This window comes from Dermochelys coriacea, chromosome 4 (genome assembly GCF_009764565.3).
Source record: "Dermochelys coriacea isolate rDerCor1 chromosome 4, rDerCor1.pri.v4, whole genome shotgun sequence".
Taxonomy (NCBI): domain Eukaryota; kingdom Metazoa; phylum Chordata; order Testudines; family Dermochelyidae; genus Dermochelys; species Dermochelys coriacea.
In genome coordinates this window covers 120081865-120108541 of record NC_050071.1, presented here as the reverse complement: position 1 = coordinate 120108541, position 26677 = coordinate 120081865, and the positions used below count along the sequence as shown (strand labels likewise).

The 26677-nt window shown below is 38.5% G+C and overlaps 1 protein-coding gene across 15 annotated transcripts in view; it reads left to right on the top strand.

Moving 5' to 3' along the window:
* JAKMIP1 (janus kinase and microtubule interacting protein 1) overlaps nucleotides 1-26677 on the top strand; it is a 381847-nt gene that overhangs the window by 114887 nt on the left and 240283 nt on the right. For 13 of the 15 annotated variants that reach the window (XM_038400934.2, XM_038400923.2, XM_038400933.2 and 10 more), the window contains 2 exons: nucleotides 14519-14734; nucleotides 19850-20128. In XM_038400934.2, the coding sequence (XP_038256862.1) occupies nucleotides 20000-20128 (129 nt within the window). In that variant the 5' untranslated portion in view covers nucleotides 14519-14734; nucleotides 19850-19999. Of the gene's footprint in view, nucleotides 1-8783; nucleotides 8921-14518; nucleotides 14792-19849; nucleotides 20129-26677 lie in introns of those variants that run through there. The other 2 variants (XM_043512468.1, XM_043512467.1) reach the window with 2 other exon arrangements.

Here is a 26677-nt window from a genome sequence, read left to right as displayed (position 1 = left end):
TCATTTTCCCTGTGTAGATTTAAATGGCCTTCTGTTGCTCAAGGTTACTGCTGCCCTGGGAACTTTTGTCTCAGCAGCTGTAGTGATCGATCAGATTTTCTGTTTCCAAACTGCTAGGAGTTTTCTCATGTCAGAGGTTTACATGCTGCAGACCTGTGATACCACCATGATTATACTGTATTTCCATTGTTCCTATCCAGGGAATGGAGATGACAAAAACATTTTAAAAACGTGGCAAACAATCCATTCCAATATATTTACATTTACTTGCTGCTCCTTATGCAAGAAACCGCCTCCCTGAAGTAATATATAAAGTCAATACCTTGTCCTTCCTTCAGATCCTTTCTCAAGATCCAATTATACTGTCATTCCTGCTGCAAATGCCTGCAACAATTACTTATGTTATGTTTTGTCTTGTTGATATAATTAAAAAATCCTTTTATTTAGCAAGTTTTGCATGGAGCTAGTCTATACAACTGTGTGCCTCTGTCATTGTTAATCTCCTCCTCCTCCCCACCCATTCTGCATTTGTTTGTTACATCTAATTGTTACATTTTGCCTTTATTTAAAAGGTAAGTTCTGTGGGGCTAAGGCTGTCTTACTCTGTGATTGTACGGTGTCTTGCACATTGGGGCCTCAGTCTGATGATTTATTACTGTAGTGCCAAACTTCTTTTGTATGGTTTGGGTAGGTAGTAACGACTGTGAATTTGTATCTAGATTTGCTAGCCAGCACATTGCTGCATCAGTGAGCTGGTGAATGTCCTTTAGGCCCCCAGTGAAAGAACGAAGGGGACACTCGGATATGATGTGCTCCATCGTTTCTGCCTGGTTACCACAGTCGCAATCAGGTGTTTTTCTCATTTTCCATTTAAAGAGGGTTTGTCCACATCTTCCACGAGATGTCCTGATCCAATTCAGTCTGCACCCGTCTTTCCGACATAAATCAAATTCCCAGTGGTTCCTCGACAGGGTCAATGATGGGCTGTTTGTTTTGAGCGGTCAAAACGTTCCATGTGGCTCTCCATTGAGCCTCAGCGTTGAAGTTGGGTGTAAGGGTCTTTATATGGTTCCATGGAAGGTTGTGGGATTTTACTCTTGTCTTTGGCTGGTTCTGCAGGTCATTGTGCAACGGGATCCTCATGTTTGCATTGACATGGTTTAGAAAGAGAGATGTCTGGGCAGCTCTTCTAATCTGTGGAAGCTGAATGTGTAATGGAACCGGGAGCCAGTCAACTGGAGTCAATTTGAGCATCCCTCACACAGCGCTATTGAGTTGAGTGTCAAGGAGTTTAGTTTGACTGCTGAGAGACCACATTGGCACACAATACTCAGCTGCAGAATGTACCAAGGCAATTGTTGTGGTTCGCAGGGTCCGTGGACTGAAGCCCCATGATGTTCCTGCCAGTTTCCTGATAAGCGCAACATGACACCTGACCTTATTGCGGGTGTTCTCGAGGTGTTCTCGAAAGGTCAAACTCTGGTCCCGTGTAATACCAAGATACTTTGGATTAGCCTCGTGGCTGACGCTCTCACTGCAGAACTGCACATCAAGTTTGGCATTAGCCATTTTATTGTTCAGACGGAAAGCTGTTACTATGGGGTTTTTTTGGGTTAGGTCTAAATTTTCAGTGTTGGAAATAATCAGCCATTGTGCTGAGATCTTGAGTTATGGCATGGCTGATGGTATGAAGGCTTGTATGCTGAACAGCTAGGGCAAAAAGAAAAGGAGTACTTGTGGCACCTTAGAGACTAACAAATTTATTAGAGCATAAGCTTTCGTGAGCTACAGCTCACTTCATCGGATGTAGCTCACGAAAGCTTATGCTCTAATAAATTTGTTAGTCTCTAAGGTGCCACAAGTACTCCTTTTCTTTTTGCAAATACAGACTAACACGGCTGCTACTCTGAAAGCTAGGGCAATGTTATCCGCATAGATGAATTTCCTTAACTCCGTTGCTGATATGTCCACGGTGTATAGATTAAAAACTATCGGGGCCAGGACAGAGCCCTAAGGGATGCCAGTCAGCATTCATTATTGAATAATGCATGGTCTGTTGTGTTGAATACACTGCAGTGTGTGTACATCTGTTTTAAAGCAATGTTGGTGTGATTTATTGATTTCTGAAGCTCCTCCATGCCATAGAAACGGTACTTTAATTGCACAAATTTTAACAAACATATAAATTACACAGACAACCAGAATAACTGAAAATTTTAAACTAAAAATACCTCATCCAAATTCAGTAAATAAGAGCCCCACATTGTGCATTAAATCCTGACAAACTCTAGCTCTAGTAGCTGTCAAGCAAGGGTTGGGGAGGGAAGATTATAGGAATTTGTGACAGAAAATTAAATGCAGATGTAAATCCTTGGAGATATGAAAGTTTATAGGAATCTCTGAAGCTATAAAAAGCCTAGCTGATCAGTGTTGAGGGAAGGTTGCCAAATTGCTGCCAAAACTCCAGACCAGTGGGGCAGAGCAACCTGAGTATCAGAGGTACTTCTTTACAGTGCTGAAAGAAACCAAGAGTAGTGACCAAAAACCCATATCCTACGTTCTGGGGAGTTTGAAATCTAAACCCACATTTTGTGGCTTTGGCCCCAGTTCTGCTTTTTTAAGTGAAGGGTTTTGTTGTAAGAGAAGCAAAACACTTCCATAGTAGGGTGATGTAATCTAGTTTCCAAAACACGAGAGAGCCCTGCAGTGTGCACAAATGTGTCCCGCAGCTGCCCCCAGTCTTTCAGATAACATGAGCCCAGGTGACTGAGGGTCTCGAAGATAATGACAACACCTTGGCTAAAATCCAGAAGTAAATAGTGCAGAGAGCAAGATCAGAGATGTATACATATATCAATGGCTATATTGCCCAGCCTATTTGAAAAGTCAGTCAGATGTGTTCTGCACCATTTGAAACTCCCTAGTGAGCTTCATTAATTATATTGGTTACAATAGACTTGTTCAGAGGTGACAAAGATTTGGGTATTTGTTGCAGGGGCAACATTAGATAGGACCAGTCTCTGCCCCCAATTTGAAATTAACATCCCCCCAAATTTTGTAAGAGATTCCTGACTCAAGGGAATTATCCTGTGAGAGATTGTTCATTAAACTATTTTGGGCTCATGTAATGCTGTCAAGTAATATTTATTAATTTAACATTTTAATTGTAATAAAACAGAGAGGCCTCAGTCTGGTAAGGGCCTTATTGTCATAGGTTTTTACAACACCTAGCACATTGTATCGTTTCCTGGCTGCATTATAGTGAAGTTGTCATTCCAATAAGCAGAGCCATTCAAATGTCAACCGTGATGCTTCTTTATCATTGCTTTCTGTGGAGTTTGGACTTTTAAAAGTATTATTCTTACAATTTTTTACATGCCTAATTTGAAAAGAGGTCTCTAATACAATTTAAGGATATGACTACCCGGGACAGCACTTGTGAAACTTCAGTACAGGAAACCTGTGCAGTTTTTACATAAAGGATAAAGACATTTTGCTTTCTCCTAAAACATCACAGGTGGTATTTTTAAAAACATTCAGCATTGGCCCAACTCTGCTCCAAGAGTGCTTTCGAAAATTCCACTCCATGGGTCCATTGAAAAGAAAATAGGATTGTCAGTTTAGGAACTTAATAAATTGATATTTCTAACCGCTTGTCTGCAGTATAGTCAGGAAATGATTCTAGTTAATTTGATTTATATCCGATGGCTGAAAACAAAGTATTATTACATTTAACTTACTGAAGTTGTGACTGCTCTTGCTTTACTCATTCAGTCACTATTTATTACAGAGAGAAGAGAAGTGAAGCAGGAAACGTAGGTCATCTGAAGCTTGTGGAAAGTATGCCTTAGGCATTGTGAACTATGAATGTCTTCTTTCACACAGAAAGTTATTGGCTGATTATAAGGGGTATTTTCTAGAACATAGGTGAGGTGGCAGTCACTTTATAAAATCAGCACATTGTACCCTTGCAATTTGTCTTTATTGTTGTGTGTCAGAATAGTGGTAATTTTTAAGCCAGAAATATCCCTTCTTTTTCCAGCTTCCTGTAATGTTGAATAAATGTTAGGGTTACATATTTAGCACAGAACTACTCTCTCACATTCACAAGCCTAACTACGCTCATTGGGTGATCTGAATAGCACAGTAAGGTTTGTCAGGTTAGGGAGAATAAAAAGCGGTTCACAGTGTTTCTCTGCTCCCTAATAACCAGGCAAGATGAGCATCCTAGAGAATGAGAGAGCCCATGTGGCCCACTCCTTGCTCCATGGATGATTACCAGTGTCCTGGAAACTGTTATCCTGGTATATTTAAATCTGGATGACATGCATTGCAAATCTCATGCTGCTACTGATATGACATTCATAAAATTACTAAAAAATTATAGATGATAGTTCTCTGAAACAAAAAGTATATACTATTCAGGATAATTCTATATTAGACTTCATTCTGAAATACAATGATGAATTGATTATTGAACTAAATTAATGGTTACCTATGTGCAAGTGACCATGATCTGACTTCATTTATATGCAAACAGAATGTAGTCCCAACCAGTAAGATATGCATGACACTTTAAAAGGGTCAGTTTACCAAAGCTGAAAACAATTATGAGCAAAGTTTATTAGGAGGAAAAATGTAAACAAAATAGTGTGAATGATAATTGAGCATTGTTTAAGTAAACTCTGCTAGATGCCTTCATACTATCAATTCTGCAATGACAAAGGAAGGCTTTGTGCGTTAAAAAGTCATTCCGGTTAAGAAGGGAAGCGAAAGCAGCAATAAAACGCATAGAAAAAACAGTATGTGGAAAAGGGGAAAGCTGATTGCAGTGACTATAAATTAACAGTAAAAAAAAAAAGCAGACAACTGATAAGGAAAGCTAAAGTTATCAATGAGAAATCGCTGTGGCCAGTAGGGTTAAAGACAATCAGAAGGATTATCAAGAACATGTTAGGTAGAAAACAAATCATAGCAATGGTATAGATCCAGTACTAGACAGAAATGGTAAAATTGTTGTTAATGTAGAAAAAGCAGAGTGTTCAATAACTATTTCTGTTATATATTTGGAAAGTTGCAGTCTGACTTATGCACAGCTTAGAAAGATAATTCATTACTTTCTGTTCTGACAGTAACAAGGGAGGGCCTTTAAACAGCAGCTGGTAAAGTTAAATATTTTAAAATCTTCAGGATTGGATAAATTGCATTCAAGAGTTTTAAAAGAATTGGTTATTTGAAAGAAATGAGTTCTCTTAGCCACTGACTAAGAAAGCCTTCCTTTGTCATTGCATTTAACAAATCTTGGAATACTGGGAAAGTCCCAAAGGGCTTAAAAATAAACAAACAACCCCCCCAGAAAACCGCATGCTGTGCCAATATTTAAAAGGATTTGGACAACTGTAGCCTAACATCAATACTGTGTAAAATCATGGAAAAGCATTAAGTAAACAAAGACTATCCAGGGCAGGTGTTTGTCTAACCTGTTTTAAAAAACCTCCAGCAACTGGGATTCCATAACTTTCTTGGGCAATCTGTTCCAGTACTTAACTATCCTTAGAGCTAGAAAGTGTTGTTTTCTAATATCTAACCAGAATCTCGCTTGCTGCAAAGTAACCTGTGCACTGGGAGTGCAGAACACTTATAATTCTACTTTGGCAGCATTTACCATCCACTTTTGCATTGGTTTGCTCCAGCCGCTTTGCACAGTTCTAGCTTAACCTGGCTAGTGAAGTTAGGTTCCCAACTACTTTGGAGTGGTGCAAAGGAGCCAGAGAATAGCTGATTACTACTTGTACTATTCTCTGTGGATATGGAGAATAGTGGATCACCATCCTCTTTGTAACAATCTTTTACATATTTGAAGACTGTTATTTCCCTCAGACTTCTCTTCTCTAGACTAAACATCCCCAGTTCTTTCAACCTTTCCTCGCAAGACATATTTCCTAAACTACGTGTCCTCTGGACTTCAAGTTGTTCACCTCTTTCTTAAAGAATGGTGCTCAAATCTGGACACAATACTCCAACTGAGGCCTCACCAGTGCCAAATAGAGCGTATCAATTATCTCCCATGTCTGACATATGACACCCTAGAATGACATTTGCCTTTTTCTCAGCTGCATCATACTGTTGACTCGTATTCAATTTATGATCCAGTATAACCCTCAAATCCTTTTCAGCAGCACTTCTGCCTAGTCAATTATTCCCTGTTTTGTGCATTTGATATTTTCCTTCCTAAGTGTAGTACTTTGTATTTGTCTTTACTGAATTTCATGTTACTGACTTTTAGATTATTACTCCAATTTATCAAGGTCACTTTTTTATTCTAATCCTGTCCTTCAAAATGCTTTAAACCTCTCTGCATGCCATCTGCAAATTGTATAAGCACATTCTCCACTCCATCCTCCAGGTCACTATTGAAAATTTTGAATAGTACCAAACCCCAGACAGATCCCCGGGAGCCCCCACTTGATATGCCCTCCTAGCTTCATAGTGAACCATTGATAACTATTCTTTGAGTTTGGTCTTTCAACTGGTTGTGCACCCTCCTTATAGTAATTTTATCTAGATTATATTTCTTAATTTTCTTATGAGAATATCGTGTGGAACTCTGTCAAAAGCCTTATTAAAGTCCAGATATATCATGTCTACTGCTTTGCCTGTATCCACTAGGCTGGTTACTCTGTCACAGAAGGAAATTAGACAGGTTGGCATGATTTGTTTCTGACAAATTGATATTGGTTATTACTTACCACCTTGTTATCTTACAGATTTGAGCAAATCTGTGAACTTGTTTATTTGAGAATTTATTCCAGTATCTTTCCAGGTGTCCAAGTTAGGCTGACTGGTCTATGAATTCCCCGGGTCCTCCTTTTTCCCCTTTGTGAAGTTAGGTATTATAATTGCCCTTCTCTAGTTCTCTGTATTGGTGAACTCATACTTTTCAGAATGTACCATTTTATAATTTTATATTGTAATTTGGTGATTCTGAATCAAAGAACAATTGGACTAGAACTCTTACTAGAAACTTAAGGTTACCACTAAAATCCATTTTCTTGAACTTTCAATAAGGTCTTCCTTTGTTGTTATGATTTGTTTTTTCTTACTGTTCTGAGAAAGAGAGACAATAAGTCTACTAGCAGGTACAGTATTTATAACTGTAATTATCCATCAATTCTTTTTCTGATAGTGGGCATTCGCGATAAACCAGTATTCTGAAGTATTTTGATTTTTCTAACCTCACCAAATCTGCTTGGGCTAACAGAAGAATTCGAACCCAGGATCTTCAGAGCTAAAAGCAAAGACCCTACTGCTAGAGCTAAGGAACTATGTGCATTAGATAAAAACAGTAGCAGACTCATAAATCTCTTATGTGGATCACTCTGGTAGGACAGAGACCACAAATGCTTAGTTTTGATAACAGAAAAATGCTTTATTTTTGCAGCTCTAATATTATTGTTGGATCCTGATTACTGACCCTAAATTTTCTCTTGGAAAATTTGACTACAGTACAGATGTTCTTATCTTCAAGCATATAAAAAACCCACGGTTTGTTAATTAATGTATGTATCCAAAACTCCATAAACTTGGAATGATGTGCAGCATAATAAATGGATGTGTTGTTATGGGGTAACTTTTAAGCATTTTGCTTGTATTGTTCTCCTTTGCTGATTATCATTCTGCTTGCTTCAGTTCTGATTCCGGTTTGTTACTTCTAGTTTCTTCTTTATTTCTGTTCCTATACTATTTAAACAAGGTTCAGTTTTACACTGAGAAGAAGTCTAACTACAATAATTAGCATACTGTGTTTGTGGTGCCTTAAAATTATAATTAAACAAAGTCTGCATGATTGGGAATATTTTGATGGTATATAAATATTGGCTTTCACTACATAGGATTTTCCATTTGATTTGAGGTACAGTGTGATTAGTGGCTGCAAATTTATACAAAAGAGCTCAAGATGAAGGTGTTAAATCACTTAACACTGGGCAGTCCCAGTTAATTACTGAACTATGTAAATTAATGTTAGCTAATAGAGAGACTAATATTTTGTCTTAATTTTTAAAATTTTTATTAGTATTGCTGCAAAGCATAGATTTATAAAGATAAATAGATTATAAAATCTAGTATATAAGAGTTATTTGTCTCCATGAATGAAACTTCAGAGAATACCGCAATGAGTTTTTATATTATTTCAAATAATCAGATACAAGAGTCAATACTTTTGATCAATTTAATATAACACAATATTGAGCAGGTAGAGAAGGAAATATAGAGGAAGACTGTGAATTCCCTAACAGGGTATCTGTTCGGTTTACATGTCTTTCTTTTAACAAAAAAAAAATTGCTAAAGAACACCAGAAACGTATGGAATTAAAATAATCTAAAATAAAAAACCACAAAACTATTGATCAAAACGAGCTATTAAGCTGAGAATTTTTGTGATTACCTCCATCTATTATTTTCTCAGGAGAAGTTCTGTTTAGCTTTATAAAAAATAATCAGAAATGGAAGAAAATGGTAAATGTTGTTGTACGTCAAAGGAATGCGGTGTGTGAGACTAATTACTATGCATTCAGATTCTATATTACACCAAATGCAGTGTATTGAGCTATTTTCTAAATAGCACTTAGAACTCTACAAGTCAGTTATACTTGAAAGGAGGCTAGATGATTGTAAGTGTGATGGATGTATCCATTTTTCCTACAGAGAAAAGCAATGTTGTTTTTATGCATCTTACTGTTATCTAGGAATAAATTGAGTATGAAGTAATGTATGATTCAACAGCTTTGGAAGATGGAGGCTTTTTCCCCAGCTGTTGTGTGTTACATGTCAGTGATAAAGGGAATACTGCATTTCCTCATGTATTGAAGCTGCTGACGCAATTCATTGCACAGTCATCTTTAAAGCACGCAACCCAAAGGTACTCGGTGTGGAACCTGAAATGCATTATTTAAAAAATAAACCTAACCTAAAGGAAGATGTATTTATAAAATATGCATCCAAAACAAAACAAAACCACTCTCAATTCCCCCACTTTACCCCAAATATTGCAAATCCCAAAACCAAGACGCTTGTTTCCAAAATAATATTCTTAGTACTTTTTCATCAATAGGTCTCAAACACTTTACGAAAGAGGATAGGTGGTATGATCCCTGTTTTATAGATGGGAAACTGAGACACAGAGCTGTGAAACAACTTGTCCAAAATCACATAACAGGTCAATGTTAGAACTACGAACATACCCCAGCTCTCCTGACTTTCTATGCATTGCATTATGCGCTTAATGTTGCTAACTGATCAAAATGTAATCACGTATAACATTGTTTATGGAACCCGAGTATTCTAAAAACAAGAGAATGAATAATTAAGATGTCAGAAATCATACAGTGCTCACAAATTAAACAGTCTTTCCAAGTATAAAGAAATTGCTGTTTCACCACAACATATCATAATAACCTTATCACTAGCCCGTGGATTATTGGGTTTTTTTTGTATTTTTTTTCTTGATATTTTGATTGTGTTTTTAAAGTAGTGCCAAATGGGAAATAAAATACATCAGTGATTCTAGAATGGTTCAAGTACTTGTAATTGCTGCTTTCGAGGACAACATTGTATATGTTATGTAGGGGGAAAATAAATATGTAATTTATTTTTGGTAGAATTACTTGCGTATCTGTACTTGCATTACATAATTTTATATTTTGTTTTCCAACGATTTATGTGGTGGTTACTTTTTATCAATAAATTCAAAAAATAGTATTTATTTTGGGTGGTAATATACAGAAGCTTAGTTTCTGTGTGATTTTTTTTTCTCTTCATTTATCCAAGAAAGCTTCCTCCTAACAATACAGTAGGTACATGCAATTAAGTAATTATGGGGAGAGATTCAAAAATGCCTAAGGGGGGTTAGGAAAACAAGACACACTGAAATCTAAATCCCTCCTATGTCCCTGAGTTGCTTTTGAAACTTTCCCCCTTAGTTTGCTTTGGGAGAGCTTTAGATATAAGGCATCTCATGTTCTTTATTTAAAATTGTGTGGGAGCCATACAGTCTCTTTGTCTACTGTACAATGGAAGATTTTGTTATATATTTAATTAGTGGAGTAATTATTACTGTAAGGAAACATCTGTTTATTTCAGATAAGGGGTTTGGTTGCAGAATGACAGTAAGTTTAGGATTCTGAATAGATGTTACTCTTCCTAAAATGTAAGAATTGTTTTCTGCTTCTATTGAAATCAAGACCAAAACTCCCACCTACTTCAATTGTACCAGCATATGACCCCAAGTAAAATTTGAATGCAGTTTCGTAGTGCGTGTGTTCTGAATGGATGAGGAGAGACGATGCAGGGATAGACCCAAAAAAATACCCCTGCAAAAGCCCAAAATGAGTTAGTCTGTGGTAGAACTAGTCGGGAAAATTTCAGCAAAACAGGGTCTTGAACTTGGGTCTCCCACATGCCATGTGAATGAACCCACCCTCAGGCTATTTGTGTGGGTGTGATTGATTTATTGATTGTGATTTTTCATCCAAAAATATTGAAAGGTCTATTTTGGGATGATGCAGAATGGAAAATTTTTCATGGAAGGAGAAAACCATTTCTCACCCAGGTCTACTCTGAGGTTTGAAACCCAGTTGGTTTGCAGGAAACTATAAGTAGCACATGTACGTCCAATAATATGGAACTATGTGTTAGACACCATACAGGCACTGCAAGGATGGTCCCATATAAGTACCTAGATGTATAGTGCTGTGTCCCAGGTGCTTTCAGTTGTTTTCAGGAGAGAGCACTTCCTCTGCATCCCTCAGGCAGCTTCTGGGGTATATTAAAAGATGAGTCTCCCTCTGTACCCTACGTACTTTACAGAATGCACCACTGCATGCTTTGTAAAGTGCACATAAGATTCACAAGGACTTCAGGCCCTGTGCATCTTGTCAAATGCATAATCATGTGTGGGAGGTCACTTCACTTTATAAGGGACTAAAACAAAGGCTTCCACATGGACAAGCAGCTTAATTCCCCAGTCCCTGTCACTTGGTGTCTCCACAGGGGGCTGTGGCTGGCTGGAAGCTTTTAGAGGACAGTGGATTGTCAGGTTGTGGAGGGATGTAGGGAACAGTGTTATGGGGAGAGATGGTTTGCATAAGAAGAAATGCAAGTTGTCCTAGCAGGCACCTTCCACAATTGCAAAACTATTAAGGAGTGTCACGGAATAAGAGCAATCCTATTGTGTGGCTCCTTAACAGGCCTACAGCTACAGAAACGCCTGTCAGCTGGTGAAGCTTGTGAGAGAGGTCGCTGTGGTCTCCTAGAAGGTGGGGTCAGGGAGCCATTAACTTTGGAACTCTTCTGTGGACATTAGTAGCGGTACTTATCTCCTGTACAGGCCCAACAGAGCAAGAGGAGAGGGGAAGTCCTCTTTTTGCACACCTTGGGAGGACCAAGCAAGAACAGTTTCAGCCCAGTGGTTTTCAGAAAGATAGGAGAGGTTGTAAACAGGGGTTAGAATGGGAACTTCTATACAATCATAATTTCAATGGTGGCTGTACTGCTATGATATTGAACGAAACCTTCACAACAAGAAGGTACAACCAAAACAAAACTAGGTCCTAGCCTTGTTTCAAAAATGGAATCTGAAATACTCATTGATGAAGTACTGCAGGATATATTCATAAACCGAACTGTGAACACAATATTGGAGAAGGATAAGTTTGTATGTCTTTTCCATTTCTGTGCACTCAATATGGTGCTACTTAATAACTCATATTAGTGTGAAATCAAATGCCCATGAATCTAAAGTATGTGGTAAATGTGAGTTTCCTGGGTGGTTTTCTTGATGTTGCGATTGATGTCCGGGATTGCAATCTCTCATTCTTAAATATTGTAAATATATAAGAATTTGCATGCTGTAAATAAAAAGATCTACATGTTCTCCAGTTTAGTATGTAAAAATTGTTGCAAGGAACAAAATCTCTACTCTTGGAAAATTTTCAGGATCCAATTGCAATTCACTCATGCTTATGTGCTCATAAGTTGCAAGCAGCTTGACTCTGATTAAATGTTATCAATACTACCTGAGACAAGGTGGGCGAGGTAATGTCTCTTATTGGACACACTTCTGTTGGTGATAGGGCTTTTGAGCTTCACTAACCTCTTCCTCCAGTCTAGGGAAGGTAATCAGAGTGTCTTCAATAATACTTGTTCGGTAAGTGGCACCTTTCTAGAGTTCTTCTCATCCTCTAATGTCTAAGGCTGTAATTCAGCAAAGTGGTTAGGCGTATGCTTAAGTTCACCCCGTTCAGCAGAGCACTCAAGCTTTGAACTGTTTAAAATTCAGTATGTTACTTCATTCCACAGACCTACTGCTCTCTTCAGTTAAAACCACAGTTTGGGTTTGTGTGCTAGAAAATGTAAGACATTTAATTAAAGTCTTGTAATTATTATCTGTGTTAATAGCCTTGACTAGTATAGGCCAATTTATGTTCATAAAGTATTAGAAATGGAATTAAGAAATTTTCCATCTCTTCTTACGAATACTTTATAAATCCTTGCCAAGCTAGTTGCTTGCAAGGAGAAATATCCAAGTGTGCTTTTCCTGAAAATGACTAATAAGAGTATGTGCCGAAAATGCTTCTATAAACTGAGTGTCTGAGACCAGGAAACCATGGATATCTGGTCTACAAAATTGGTTTTAATATGCTTAAACATCAATCCTAAACTGCTAAAATATGTAGTGCAGCCTCCCCAAGGCAAGTGCTTTTTATTTAAGACTATCATGTTGATCTTACTAGATCTATACAAATAGCATATTCCTTTAACAAAAAATCCAAAGTCTATTATAAATTTTACCAGGTACAAATTTTTTTTTAAAAAATAAACAAAACATATACACACACACAAAATGAGAGGTGACTGCCTAGGAAGGATTACTGCAGAAAGGGATCTGGAGGTCATAGTGGATCACAAGCTAAATATGAGTCAACAGTGTAATGCTGTTGCAAAAAAAAGCAAACATCATTCTGGGATGTATTTAGCAGGAGCATTGTAAGCAAGAGCCAAGAAGTAGTTCTTCCGCTCTACTCCGCGCTGATTAGGCCTTAACTGGAGTATTGCATCCAGTTCTGGGCCCCACATGTCAGGAAAGATGTGGACAGACTGGAGAAAGTCCAGAGAAGAGCAACAAAAATGATTAAAGGTCTACAAAACATGACCTATGAGGGAAGATTGAAAAAAATTGGGTTTGTTTAGTCTGGAGAAGAGAAGACTGAGAGGGGACATAAGAGTTTTCAAGTACATACAGAGTTGTTACAAGGAGGCGGGGGAAAAATTGTTCTCCTTAACCTCTGCACCAAGGGTGGTTTAGGCTGGACATTAGGAAAAACTTCCTAACTGTCAGAGTGGTTAAGCACTGGAATAAATTGCTTAGGGAGGTTGTGGAATCTCCATCATTGTCCAACCTGCTCTTAAAAATCCCCAAACACCTGTCAGGGATGGTTTAGATAATACTTAATCCTGCCTTGAGTGCAGGGGACTGGACTAGATGACCTTTCAAGGTCCCTTTCAGTTCTATGATGAAACAATAGCAGAAACAAGCTTACTGATCTAATTTAAAAAAATCCCTTTAGCATCTTGATGGATAGAAGGTTACTTTCATTATGGGTCCTTGACTTTCCCTTCTTAGGATTCACTAAATCATAGGAAAGAGTATTTTGCTGCATGCAGACCGTTGTATTATTAATCTTTGGCTTAAAGGCAAAAGATGAAATCATTCTCTGAAGGAAAAATCCTGGTAAAAGAGACATTTTTTTTAAATGGAATCAGCATTCTCTGCCTGACAGTTTAGTTACTAACCAAACAGAACAGCAATTGGTTTTGTCTGATGTGTAGGAAGATTCTTTTTAACTGACATTATTTCTTGCCCACGTGTTTTCTGCCTCTCTTTATTTATTCTACTATTTCAGTCATGATGACTGACTAATTAACAATTTTACCGGCTAGAAATCAAGTTGAATCTGAATAGTATTGATTAATTTTGAAATCAAGGCTGAAATTCTGAATTTTGCATGGAAATTTCTAGTAAAATATAAAATATTTTGCATATAAAATAACATGCCAGCCACACTATTTCCTATTCTGAAAGCATATGACTCATGTACCCTAAAGAGACTTCTCTCCAGTAGATTCCATATGTTTAGCAGAGAATTGCTTTGCATATGTCTGTATTTTTTAGAAATGAGTGGTTTTTTTTTTTTTTACAAAGACACAAAAGCATGACTTCTATTGTAACGTTTAAGCAAACATTAGTCCTAGGACTTTAGACTTTTTCACAGTCACATGGAGAAAAATTGTTTTTTTGTATCTTGCATGCTGCATAGTATTTATAAAGTACAACACATTTATAAAGCTACAGCACAGCATTTATCAGCCACTTGTTAGCATGTGGCTGAAATGTTTCATTAAAGTTTAACATCTGTAGATTGGTAGACATATTATACCGCAATTTCTCATTTTGTTTTAGGAAGAAAAGTCTAGAACGATCTATTAATCATTTCAGTGCTGGTCCTGAAGAAAGGAATGGCTTTTGATGGTGACAGAGTGCATCCTTTGTATCCATAAAAAGATAAGTCGGAAGAAGAGAAATTGGAACTATTGATTGATATTGTTCAGCTGATGGGGTTTCCTGACACCACTGAAGAAGTCTAATGGATTTTCCATCACTAACATCACTGGAATGGTATGAAAATGGGACATAATCTTTCCTGGCAGAGTTGTTGTAAAATAAATCGGTTAGGTAAGATTTGCTGACTACATAAAACGTTTCCATCTCCTCCCCCCCACCAACCAAAAACTTAACGGTCACCAGTTGAATCTTAAACCATTTTGTAAGATTTTTTATTTTATTTTACATTATTCTTACATGCTTGTTTTAATTTAAAGGGTGATGGTTTCTACCCTGCAGAGGGAATTAATAAATTGAGAATCCACAAACTACTGCTGCAAGGAGAACTTGTCACTATAGAAGAAGGGAGTAGTGTTTCAAATTCATTTTTTTCCCTCCATCATTTTCTTCCATTTTTGCCATATGATATAATTTGTATTCAAGAACTGCCAAGGCAATGATACATTCAAAGTACACACACACATAACTCTGACCAAAGACAATGGCAGTTTCCTGTCTTAACGACTGCAGGATTACACACTGGGTGCTTTTGTGATGCTATATGTCAGGTTGCACCTTGTAAATTTATTAAATGAGTTGTTGAAGCTTCTGAATAGAAAGATTCAAATTTTGCCAAACTGTGGAATATTCTTTCCTTTTTCCAATGTCATTTTGTTCACAATCTTACTGCGTTGCCTCATGCCCTTGATCAAGAGCACTGACAGCTGTGGGATATTCAGCCTATTTAGGACTAGATCATGGCTGGTCCTAATGCAGCTGCACTGGAAGAATATGGGGAGTAATATACACTCTCTCATTGCATGGCCTACCTGCATCTGGGTGCCGGGTATAGGGTGGGGTTTGATAACAGGCTATATATGCCCATTGCTCCTCCCTGTGAGGATGTGAGCAGAGATGGACATGGGGAGGGGCAGGAAGTAGGAGGTGCCTGGACTTCTCCTCATCTCGCCAGTGTTGCTAACTATTGTGATTTTGTCATGTGTCACAATATTTGATGATTTGCTTCAAGCTCCAGGTGATTAAATGATGATTTCCGCTTTTAAATTTAAATTTTAATCAAAAGTTAGTTTCTAGCTTTTGTGATTACAGAGAAAAGCTTGGAAATGGGACCCAAGTGTATGATAAAGGCTCAAAAATCAGGAGGCAAAGTGAGAGAACCCAAATGACATTATTTTTAAAATCGTATTAACCCAATCTCATTAGTTTGGGAGGGGGGAAAGGCATGACTCGTGCAGCACTGCTTCCCTCAAAACACATTGACTGATGGAGGTAGCAGAGTGTGAGTGAGGCATAAGTATCTGCACCAGGTATAAAGCTGGTGAGAATTACACCCTTATTCCCCCTGGGAGCAAGAAGGGATCCTCTCCAAGTCACAGCTCCTTCCTCTGCCTGCTCCTGAGGTGGCACCATTGTGTGCTGCTCCCTGCACAGGGTATTGAGCAAAGGTTTAATTTAGCAATTAATGATCCTGGTTACAAACCATTTGATAAGCAATTGAGAGGATAGTGCTGGATTTGCTCGATTTCTGAATCTTTAAACTGTTTTTAAAAATAAAGTGGTGAGTGTTACCCTGAGTAGGAGTGATGAAAATGTGTTACATTTATGCAGTTAACCCCAGACTTTCCAGTGTAGGTGCCTAAAGTTAGATACCCAAATTCACCTGGATTAAGTACCTGATTTGCCAGAGGTTTTGAGTAATGGCAGCTGGCATTGAGCTTGAACTCACTGGAGGTGAATTTTGAAGTCAATGGGAGCAGTATGTGCTCAGCAGCTCTGTAAATCAGGCTACCTGCTTCATGCTTAAATCTGGGTTGAAGTGCCTAGCTTTAGGCACCCATATTAAAAAAGTTTGGTCTTAATGTGGCATAATATCTCCACATCTTATCTTCATGTGGCACATCCTCCACATGAGGATATCTTAAATCAACTGAAATGGAATGGCCCTGGCTCAGTCAGAGCTCAGGGATACTGTACAATTATTGACTCAAAAGTACGTGGTAACTTCCACTACAATATCAACATCACTTAACTTTGACTTGTTTCTGTCCTCCATATTTCCTGTATGCCCATGTCAAATAAGGCCACCTTGGTGTTTGTCTTTTGTGATAGAAATTCCATTTCTAAATTTACATACTAAAATATCTGTAGCTCAAGTGTTCTTACTCTTATCTAAACATATTAAGGTATTTTACGAAAGATCAGATGAGAGATGTAAAATAATTCTAGCAATCCAAACACTTGAGGGCGATTTTGATTTCCTTACTTGGAATTCCATGTGAATTTAGCCTATCATATCTAAATACAATAGGAATTTTGCTTGGATATGGGTTTCAGGAATAGCTCCTTGGAGAGTATCTGAGAATCTCAGTCTACCTTCAAGTTTAGAAGGAATTCATACTTTTGAAAGCTTTTGTCATGGCATTGAGTACTTCTAATTACAACCTCACTTTGGTTTATTTTAACCTCTTCATTAAAGATGGTCCCAGAATTTGAATCCAAATTTCCCACAAAAGTAGGGAGTAGTGGAGGCAATGTTTTGATTATGGGTCATCTCTAATCTAGAAGATAATGGAATATATCATATGGAGTAGCTAGCTGTTCTCTTTTATTAATAATCATCATCATCATCATCATCAAGGCAGAAAAAGACTTAAGAGCCATGAAGGGTTCTTGTTACATGGAGTTTGGATTTTTTGCCTTGAATTTGCATTTACCTCTAGAATCGCTGCACTACGCATATGTAATTGATTTTTAAAGCTATTTGGGATACCTACATTATGAATGGCTTTATATAAATCATATCAAATTTAACTGTATGGAATAATTAGATGATGAGTGTCACAGGGTGTGACTGCCTTCCAGCACCCTCTTCTGGCTAAGTGTGGCTTTCCAGGAACTTTCTGTCTCAGTTTCCCATCTTAGGAACTCAGTAACTCCACTTTGGGTCCTCTTGACTCAATGATACCCTCCTTGGGGCTGGTTTGTTATAAAATCTCAAACAAAATAGACCATAACAAAAGTCCCAAATAAACAAAAGTTTCTTCTGGCCAGTGTTCTCTTATGCCATATTCCCAGTCCCTTCAGGGTTACTTCTCAGTTTCTCTCTCTCTCTCCTTATGGCAGGAGACCTCTGCTCTTCTGGAGCTGGGTAATTCAGGCAGTTATTACCTCTCTGTTACCTCCAGGAGTGCCCAGTTCTCCTGCATCTGGGTTGTAATTTTAGTCCAGTGCAGGACCTTAGCCAGCTTCTCCCTCAGCTGTCCCATGTAGTTCTCAGGCTCAGAGGGTTTGGTAGCTGCCTTCTGCTGGTATTTGACCTTTTATGAGGGACTATGCAGGATATATGCTAGTCCCCATCCCTGATTGTTTGGGTAAGACGGAAACCTTGCCATGCTCTCTCTGCAGGGCTTCTCAGATCCTTAAAGATACAGTGAAAAGCATCATTCACTCCCAAGACGGCTTCCTCTCTCTCCATATCCCCATTCCATCCTTATATTGGATTTCTTGTATACATAAATGGCCATGCCACATGTTGCAGGGGGAACTGACAACTAGGCACCTTTAAGGGGAAGACTACCCTGTCACAATGAGATTTTATGGTTGGAAGGAGGTAGGGGTAGGACTACAAAACGAAACAATTTTTTTAAATTTTAGTAAATTAAAAAGGAGTCTCTGGTCTATTTATACTGGATCCTAATGGGAAACTGTGGCAAATACTCACTAGTAGTGTTATCTAATTCAGTAATTAGAACAAGGGCCTGGGAATCAGGATTCTAGGTTTCTGTTCCTTGTTTGCTACTAATCTGAGCAGAGAGGTGTTACTTTGGGCAAGTTACTTGACTCCTATAAATCTGTTTACCTATGTGTTAATTGAGTATGTTACTTGCATATTTTTGTTGTTGTTACATTATAAGTTAATGTTTGTGAACACTTTGTATATAGTGTCTTTAATTTAAGGATCTCAAACACCGAGTGCTAAAGACTGTATTTGTCTTCGGTAATAATACAACCACTGAATTAGCAAATACATTAAATAGATTTACTGGGGGAGAAGTGGCTTATTATTTGAAAGGAAAATTAATATCAAACATATTAGGTACCAAAGCAATATTTGTGTGCCTAATTGCAAATACCTTAAGAATGCCAAAATTGTGTCATATAATTTGGTGATGAAGATTAAATGGATATTTAAAAAATTGAAGTCAATTTGCCAACTAATTCACTGCCAAGAGTAAGTGCTGCTGCTCCTGCGTTCTGTGAATAACTTGGTGTTCTATAGGTGATCAGGAAGAAAATCAGATTTAGTTTCTATAACTAATCAGTATGCAAACTAATCTATGATTTCCTACTTATTTGGAATTAGAGTTCTTTGAATGGTATTGATACACTACTTGAATATTATATAAATCTGATTTAAATAAACAAACATTTTACCTGGACACATGCTTGGGAATATAACTGGAGTTAAAGGAGCTTAGTATTTTTGGATCTGATTTTCAGGTGGCATGCAATTTTCTGTAGCATATGCAACCTTATAATATATTACTATTTATAATTACAGAATTACAGAATTGTTTCTGTAAATAATAACTAGTGGTGACTTATTTCCTGACTCCCTTAAGGCAAGAGGTTGTAATGGAACTTTAAGTTAATATTGTACAATTTCCTGTTCTATTTACAACATGAATTAAATGTAATGACGCCTATTGAAGTCAGTGGCAAACTCCCACTGGCTTCAGATGACACAAGATCAGGGCCAGTGTCAGTTGTGAATGCTCAGTCTGTCTGAGGATCAGGTCCTAAATAAGAAGTGATTCATGTTTTTGTTAATATCTGCTCTTTAACATGACAAGAAGGAAATTAATTTCTGGGAAACAGGGTTGGAGTGGGTGCATATTTAGATAATGAAGTGTTGTGTGGGGACAAGTTACATGTTGCAACTTTTACTTTTCTGGTCTTTCTTTTCCACCTCTATAAAAGCACAGTATACTGTAACTTACTGGGTATGCTAGAGAAAAGTACTACAAATTTTTAATGCTTTTTATGTAATTGCTTGAAATAACACAGATTTATTTTATAATCCATTATGACTTTTGTTTGTTGATGTCTCATTTTGTCAAACCATGCTGCAGTCTAATAAGTCTGTTTCTTCTTCTCCGTTTCTTTCAGGATATGAAAGAAATCAGCCATGATGGAAAAGTATTATATGCAGGACTGTGTTGAGGACAACTTGCATTGTTAATGTCTAACAAAGAGGGTTGCTTGGCTGTTGGTTCAGTGTGGCGGGAGGGATTTTTATTGTAAACTTTAAAAATAACTATGTCCAAGAAAAGCCGTGCCAAGGGAGAGAGATCCGACATGGAGATAGAAGCAGTTCAGGCTGCTAATGAGGAACTACGGATTAAACTGACCAACATCCAGATAGAATTCCAGCAAGAAAAAAGCAAGGTATGTGTCTGCATGCTCTAAGAATGCTTCAAAGTGGTATGTTAGGCTATGAACCAGCAGACAATTTGACACCAATGTCTCTCAAAAATAATGTACTTTCAAAATTAGTTGATATTGGCTTGGATCTCCACACTGCTCTATGGACTGTACACTGGCTGAGGGACCATGGCCAGAATGAAATGAATAAAGAGTGAAGTATTAAACAGTGAGGTGTGTAGTGAAATGTAATTGTTCTAGGTCCAGTCTTATTTAAAATCTTCATTAATAACTGCAAGACGGAGTAAATGTCTGTCTGTTAAATATGCAGTGTTGCTAAATCGAGAAGTATTAACAAAATGTGACTAAAGGAAATAAAATGAATGATCAGGAGGTTTGTATCAGAGCTTAGTTTTTCAAACTGTGAAAGGAATTGAAGGGAAAGTTGAACTCCTAAATCACATTCAAAGCATTCCACATAAGTGCATATGCAGAATGCAGACTGACTGTGGAAATCATTGATGCAGTCCTGATTTGACCCCATCAGATTGCATGTGTTGTTGACTATTTGCATTTGGAACAGCGGTCTAAATGTTGCTCTTCACACTGTAATTGTTCCAGATATGTGAATAATCAGTGGCAAACCCAAGAGATTTTGTTCATTCATCAATTATATATATTTAAACAGCTGTTAGCTTATATAATTTTATATCCTTGCAGCATCTCAGAGGTGGATGGACCAGTAGGCTTATTATTAATTCATTTAGCACCTTCAGTGCACTTGACTCCCTACAAAACACACAGAATTTTATAGACTGCCAGATCCACTCTAATATTTTTTGTGCAGTTAAAGATAGTCTCAGAAGTGTTATATGTAACCCATAGCATGAATAAATATGGGTGAGATAATCATGTAAAGAATAAATTCTGATCTCTACACTAAATTTTTCACATAGCTGAGTAAAAGATTTCACATACATCCCTTTGCATGTGGATTCAGAGACCTGTAATCAGAGCAAACATTTTATCACGCACTAACACTCCCAGGTGGCTCATCTTGTCTTTTTCCATCATTATTTTTAAGGTAGATTTTGAAGCAGAAGCAAAAAATTCTCTGTCTGCCATTTACAAGATATAAAAATGGTCTCAACTAACATTTTTTTTCTGCTTGGTCTTTCATCTGAAGTCTGTTCTTCACTGGAATGGGAGAATCTTCATAAGATCTTGGGAGTTGTGATTCTGCCTTAGGCTATCAGCTGATCTCCAGCTCTACTTCCTCTTCTGTGCCCTCTATAACTTTCTGAGAGGGTAATGATGCTGGATCATAGGCTTCATCTACACTACACAGCTTTTAGCGACACCGCCGTGTCGCTAAAAGTCGGAGAGTATAAACGCTGTTTGTTGCACTTTTGCTGACAAAATACTTCCACCCCCTAGGAGCAGGATTCACTGCCATTTGCTGTGGCAAAACTTTTGTCTTTCGGGGGTGGGGGAAGGCTTTTTTAAGCACCTGTGAATGACAAAAGTTTTGTCATTCAGTTGGCAGTGTAGACAAAGCCTTACACATTGTTATTATTTTATATAGTTAATTTAAATAAAATGTTGCAGATGAAAACTCAGATTTTTTTTTTCTTTCAAACAAGATTTTGCTCAGTTGCTATAATAAATTCAGTATGGAGCTGGTGGAAAATCAGAATTTCTGTCCCCTGGGAAACTGACATTTATTTTTCATCACAAATTGCGACAAAATGTTAAAATATTTTGTGGAACAGAAAGTTATGAAAAACCTACTTACAGATAGTAATTTTTACTTCTCCTTCTTGCACATTCCTCCTTAGAGTTTACTTTTAAACTGTGGCGTTTGAGTTGCAGCCTGATCCCTTCTTAATGCTTCTTGTGGATTAGTCAGCAGAATTGGTGTGCGAACAGTACAGCCAATGTTATTGCTGTTCCCCTCTGCCTCCCCGTCACCTACAGATAAAATGAGTAAACTGTAATGCTGGGGGTGGTACAAAGCTTTCTGTGCTTCTTAGTACAACAGCCCAGGAAGCTTGCCAGCCATTCAGGCCCTGTAAACCCAGGGAGAGACTGACAATTGTGCTGTAGCGCCGCTATCCCTTTATAGGTTTCAGAGTAGCAGCCGTGTTAGTCTGTATTCGCAAAAAGAAAAGGAGTACTTGTGGCAACTTAGAGACTAACAAATTTATTAGAGCATAAGCTTTCGTGAGCTACAGCTCACTTCATCGGATGCATTTGGTGGAAAATACAGAGGGGAGATTGATATATACACACTCAGAAAACATGAAACAATGGGTTTATCATACACACTGTAAGGAGAGTGATCACTTAAGATAAGCCATCACCAGCAGCAGGGGCGGGGAAAGGAGGAAAACCTTTCATGGTGACAAGCAAGGTAGGCTATTTCCAGCAGTTAACAAGAATATCTAAGGAACGGTGGGGGAAATAACATGGGGAAATAGTTTTACTTTGTGTAATGACTCATCCATTCCCAGTCTCTATTCAAGCCTAAGTTAATTGTATCCAGTTTGCAAATTAATTCCAATTCAGCAGTCTCTCATTGGAGTCTGTTTTTGAAGCTTTTTTGTTCAAGGATAGCCACTCTTAGGTCTGTAACCAGAGAGATTGAAGTGTTCTCCAACTGGTTTTTGAATGTTATAATTCTTGACGTCTGATTTGTGTCCATTCATTCTTTTACGCAGAGACTGTCCAGTTTGACCAATGTACATGGCAGAGGGGCATTGCTGGCACATGATGGCATACCAATGTGATCTATGCCATCATGTGCCAGCAATGCCCCTCTGCCATGTACATTGGTCAAACTGGACAGTCTCTGCGTAAAAGAATGAATGGACACAAATCAGACGTCAAGAATTTTAACATTCAAAAACCATTTGGAGAACACTTCAATCTCTCTGGTCACTCGATTATAGACCTGAGAGTGGCTATCCTTCAACAAAAAAGCTTGTATATCAATCTCCCCTCTGTATTTTCCACCAAATGCATCTGATGAAGTGAGCTGTAGCTCACGGAAGCTTATGCTCTAATAAATTTGTTAGTCTCTAAGGTGCCACAAGTACTCCTTATCCTTTTATAGTATCTCAGTGCTACTGTGTTTTAAAAGACAATTCTCAGTTTTAATTTCACCATTCTATCAAATCTGAAAAAATATATATTTTTTATTTCTCAGCTATTTTGCTTCATTTTCTTAAAGTAGCTCATATATACAGGCAATGCCAGTGGCCTGATAGTGTGACTGCTGCATTATTCTGCCATTAGAAACCATCTGCTTTGGAAGTTACCTTAAACTTGTATTCTCCCAGCTGGAGAGTTGCCATCCATGGTTGCCATGGTGGAAACTCTGTGTTTATGAAAGGAAACAGGGATATGTGAATGAAAGAAGCCAGGCTGCATTGCCCTAAAATCCAGCACTTCTTTAATGCAGCCAGAACAATTGCACAGCAATACCTGTATCCCCTACAGTGCGGGTGACACCATCCACACTTCATGCCCCATACTCTCCTGCAAACCACACATTCCTGCCATCCAGGTAATGAAGGAGGGGATGCTACTAATCAGTGTGTCTAATGGAGGAGTAAAAGGGTAGATGCGAGTAAGTGATAAATGGGTAACAGTAAATCTGAAAGGATTAGGCCACACTAGTTGTTTCTTGTTGTCAGAGTATAGGGATAGGGACTGAGACAGAAGATTAAATCCTGGCTCTATAAAAGTTAATGGGGCCAGGATTTCACCTAGAGAGAAGTGAGTTTGATTGAGGAAATGACCTCGTGAGCTGTTACTGAGTTCTCTGTACTATCAGATCATGAAGCTCCTGCACAATGATAAAGAAGAGCTAAGAGACACAAGGAAGGTGAGCTAGTAGCAGAGACAGGTGGCAACGGATGCCTCAGACACCACAGTGAGACACCACAATGGATGCCTTAGATAGCACAGAGGTCTGTGGCCACAGTGGTGGCAATGTTTAAAGCATTGTAGCTCCTGGCTAAAGCTGAGGACTTGCCCTTTGAGAGCACAGAGCTATTGAGCAAGTGAAGAAAATTCTCTATACTCCTGAAAGACTCAAAGGCCACTTTGTGGTGCCTGGGAATTTACATTCCAGCCTGTTTTGCAAGCCATGCTGTATGCAAGCCTACTTGAGGCCACAGACGCATCCAACCACCACAGGCCACTGGAGTACCATGCCAAGAAAAACTCAAAATACAAGGGCCCTAGTTCCCCTCCTCCTCCTCAGCAGCATGCCCCACTCTTATGACACATCAGCAAATGTATGGAGCCACATCAGATCCAGTCAAGTGAGCACCTATTTTGGAAGCTGCCTTGCCCTATTCCATCGGGTGTGATCTGCCTTGATGTCAGACAGATCGGTGTCAGAAATCATTGCCCATGACTACCACATCCCCTTTAGGGCCCTGCGTCATTGTTTCATCTAGAAGCCACAGAGGAGGTTCCACCAGAGTTCAGGGGATGGAGCTCCTACTCCAGATATCTCCTCATTCAGAAGCAGAAAGGAGGCCTTTGTCCTATCCTAGTCCTGGGAGACTCAACAGATTGATATGCCTGGAGCCCATGTTTTTTGCAAATGTTAAATAACGAAATAAAATGAAAAACTAGTTGCTCCTAGAGATCCTATCATGCGGGGCTGGACTCAGCTCCCCACTGAACGTGTTCTGTTCTAGTCCAAGGGCTCACAGTTCCACTTTCTCAAGTTTGGCCTGGCTGCAGCACCGTCATGACAGGGAGGCAAGGGGGTGCCTGGCCCAAACCTGAGCAGTGCTGCAACCCTGTGCACCAGATTGCAGGGCATCTATCATAGCCCAGTGGGACAGCAGCTGCTGCTGCTGCAAGGTAAGTGCAGGGCGGGCTCACTCTGTAACCCACAGCCTGAGTGAGGAGCTGGACCCAATGTTGCGGGAGAGGAGCTGCAGGAGCTGCCACTGCAGCCCACATGGGGGCAGGACCTGACATTTATCCTCTCATTTGCTGAGGCAGTTTTGGCTGTCCAAACCTTTTGCAGATGTCCACACAGTCTCCCATACACCACCAGCCTGCCAGGACATAATATTTCAGAACCAAGGTCAGATGCTCAGTCATTACACCCAATGGCTTGGATGTTGGCTGGTTGAGCATTGGTGGCAGAGATTGCTCCCTACAGGTTCAGGAAGCTGCATTTCTCTCTCTGCTATTCTTTTCTCTTCCCTTTTGGGTTTGTCTGGTTTTGTCTTCTGGGAAGCGGGCTGAAGCTGTTGCTGCTGCTATCTTAACTGTCCTTTTGAGGAAAAGAGAAGTTAGTTATTTCCATCTTAGATACCATCTAAAAGACTGTCAAAAAGGATATTTTTCTCTTTTAAAAACTCTCTGCAGCTAAAGAGAAAGGGATGTTGTTAAAGTGAAAGCCTTATTTAATATCATGTCTTTCAGATGCTTTGCCCAGTTTAACTTCTTTTCTGTATCTCTAGTCAAACGTTACAAAGGATTTTTAATGGTGTATTTGCCATGGTGCTAAGCAGGATGAGGCCTCTGAATACCAAACTCTGAACCTTGTATAAAACTGTTTATTATGTTGGACAGTGGCTGAGTTATATTAACATCCTTGGCCCATATATTCCACCTAAATTAATGCAACAGTGCTAGCACTCTTTAGGTATGCCTGGATCATTGCAATTCTAATTTTGGTCTTAAATTTTACAAGCTTTGAGATCTTGAAATAGCACCTGAGATTCAGCCTAAAAGAGATATTTCACCCCAGTGGACTCGGTGTTTGTTTTATGATTTCTAAATTAATTGGCTCCATAAAATCTCCTGATTTCTTGAAATTTCTTTTGGGTGTGGAAGATTGGTACCGCCAAGATGGAATCTATAGCCAGTACAATGCTATGACTGAAAAGTGAGTTTTTGAAACTTAACTTTTTGATGTATGAAACTTAAGAAAACAACATGATGTTGTTATAGGAGCAACAATACTTTTAAATCTTCCTTTATAATGAAGAAAAGTATGGTAAACTGTATGTAATGTAAAGAAGAATTTAAAACACTGCTGTTGATAAAAAGCAAGAAAGAGATTACTTGGAAGAACTGAACATATATAAATCAGTAGTTCTGTCTGCTATATGTGCCAGGTACAAAGGGATTTATCTAGTTAACTTTCTGAACCATAAGCAATTTGTAGAGAAATGAAGAGGTAACAGAGAATTGAAGGGGGAAAATATAGTAACCATCTTCAGATAAGGAAGAGAAGATGATTTTGGTAAATACCATCCATGCTTGTATTAGATGTATGCTTCAGGGCATAAGTTAACCACTAACTGCATGGAGTTAGAAAGAAGCTTTCTCTTTGGGCAAGTTATTCCATGATTGTCCGTTGGGTTTTCTTGAAGTATCTGAACCTGACCAAAAACAACAAGGAGTCTGGTGGCACCTTAAAGAGTAACAGATTTATTTGGGCATAAGCTTTCGCGGGTAAAACATCACTTTTTCAGATGCATCTCCTTGTTGTTTTTGTGGATACAGACTAACAAGGCTACCCCTTGATACTTG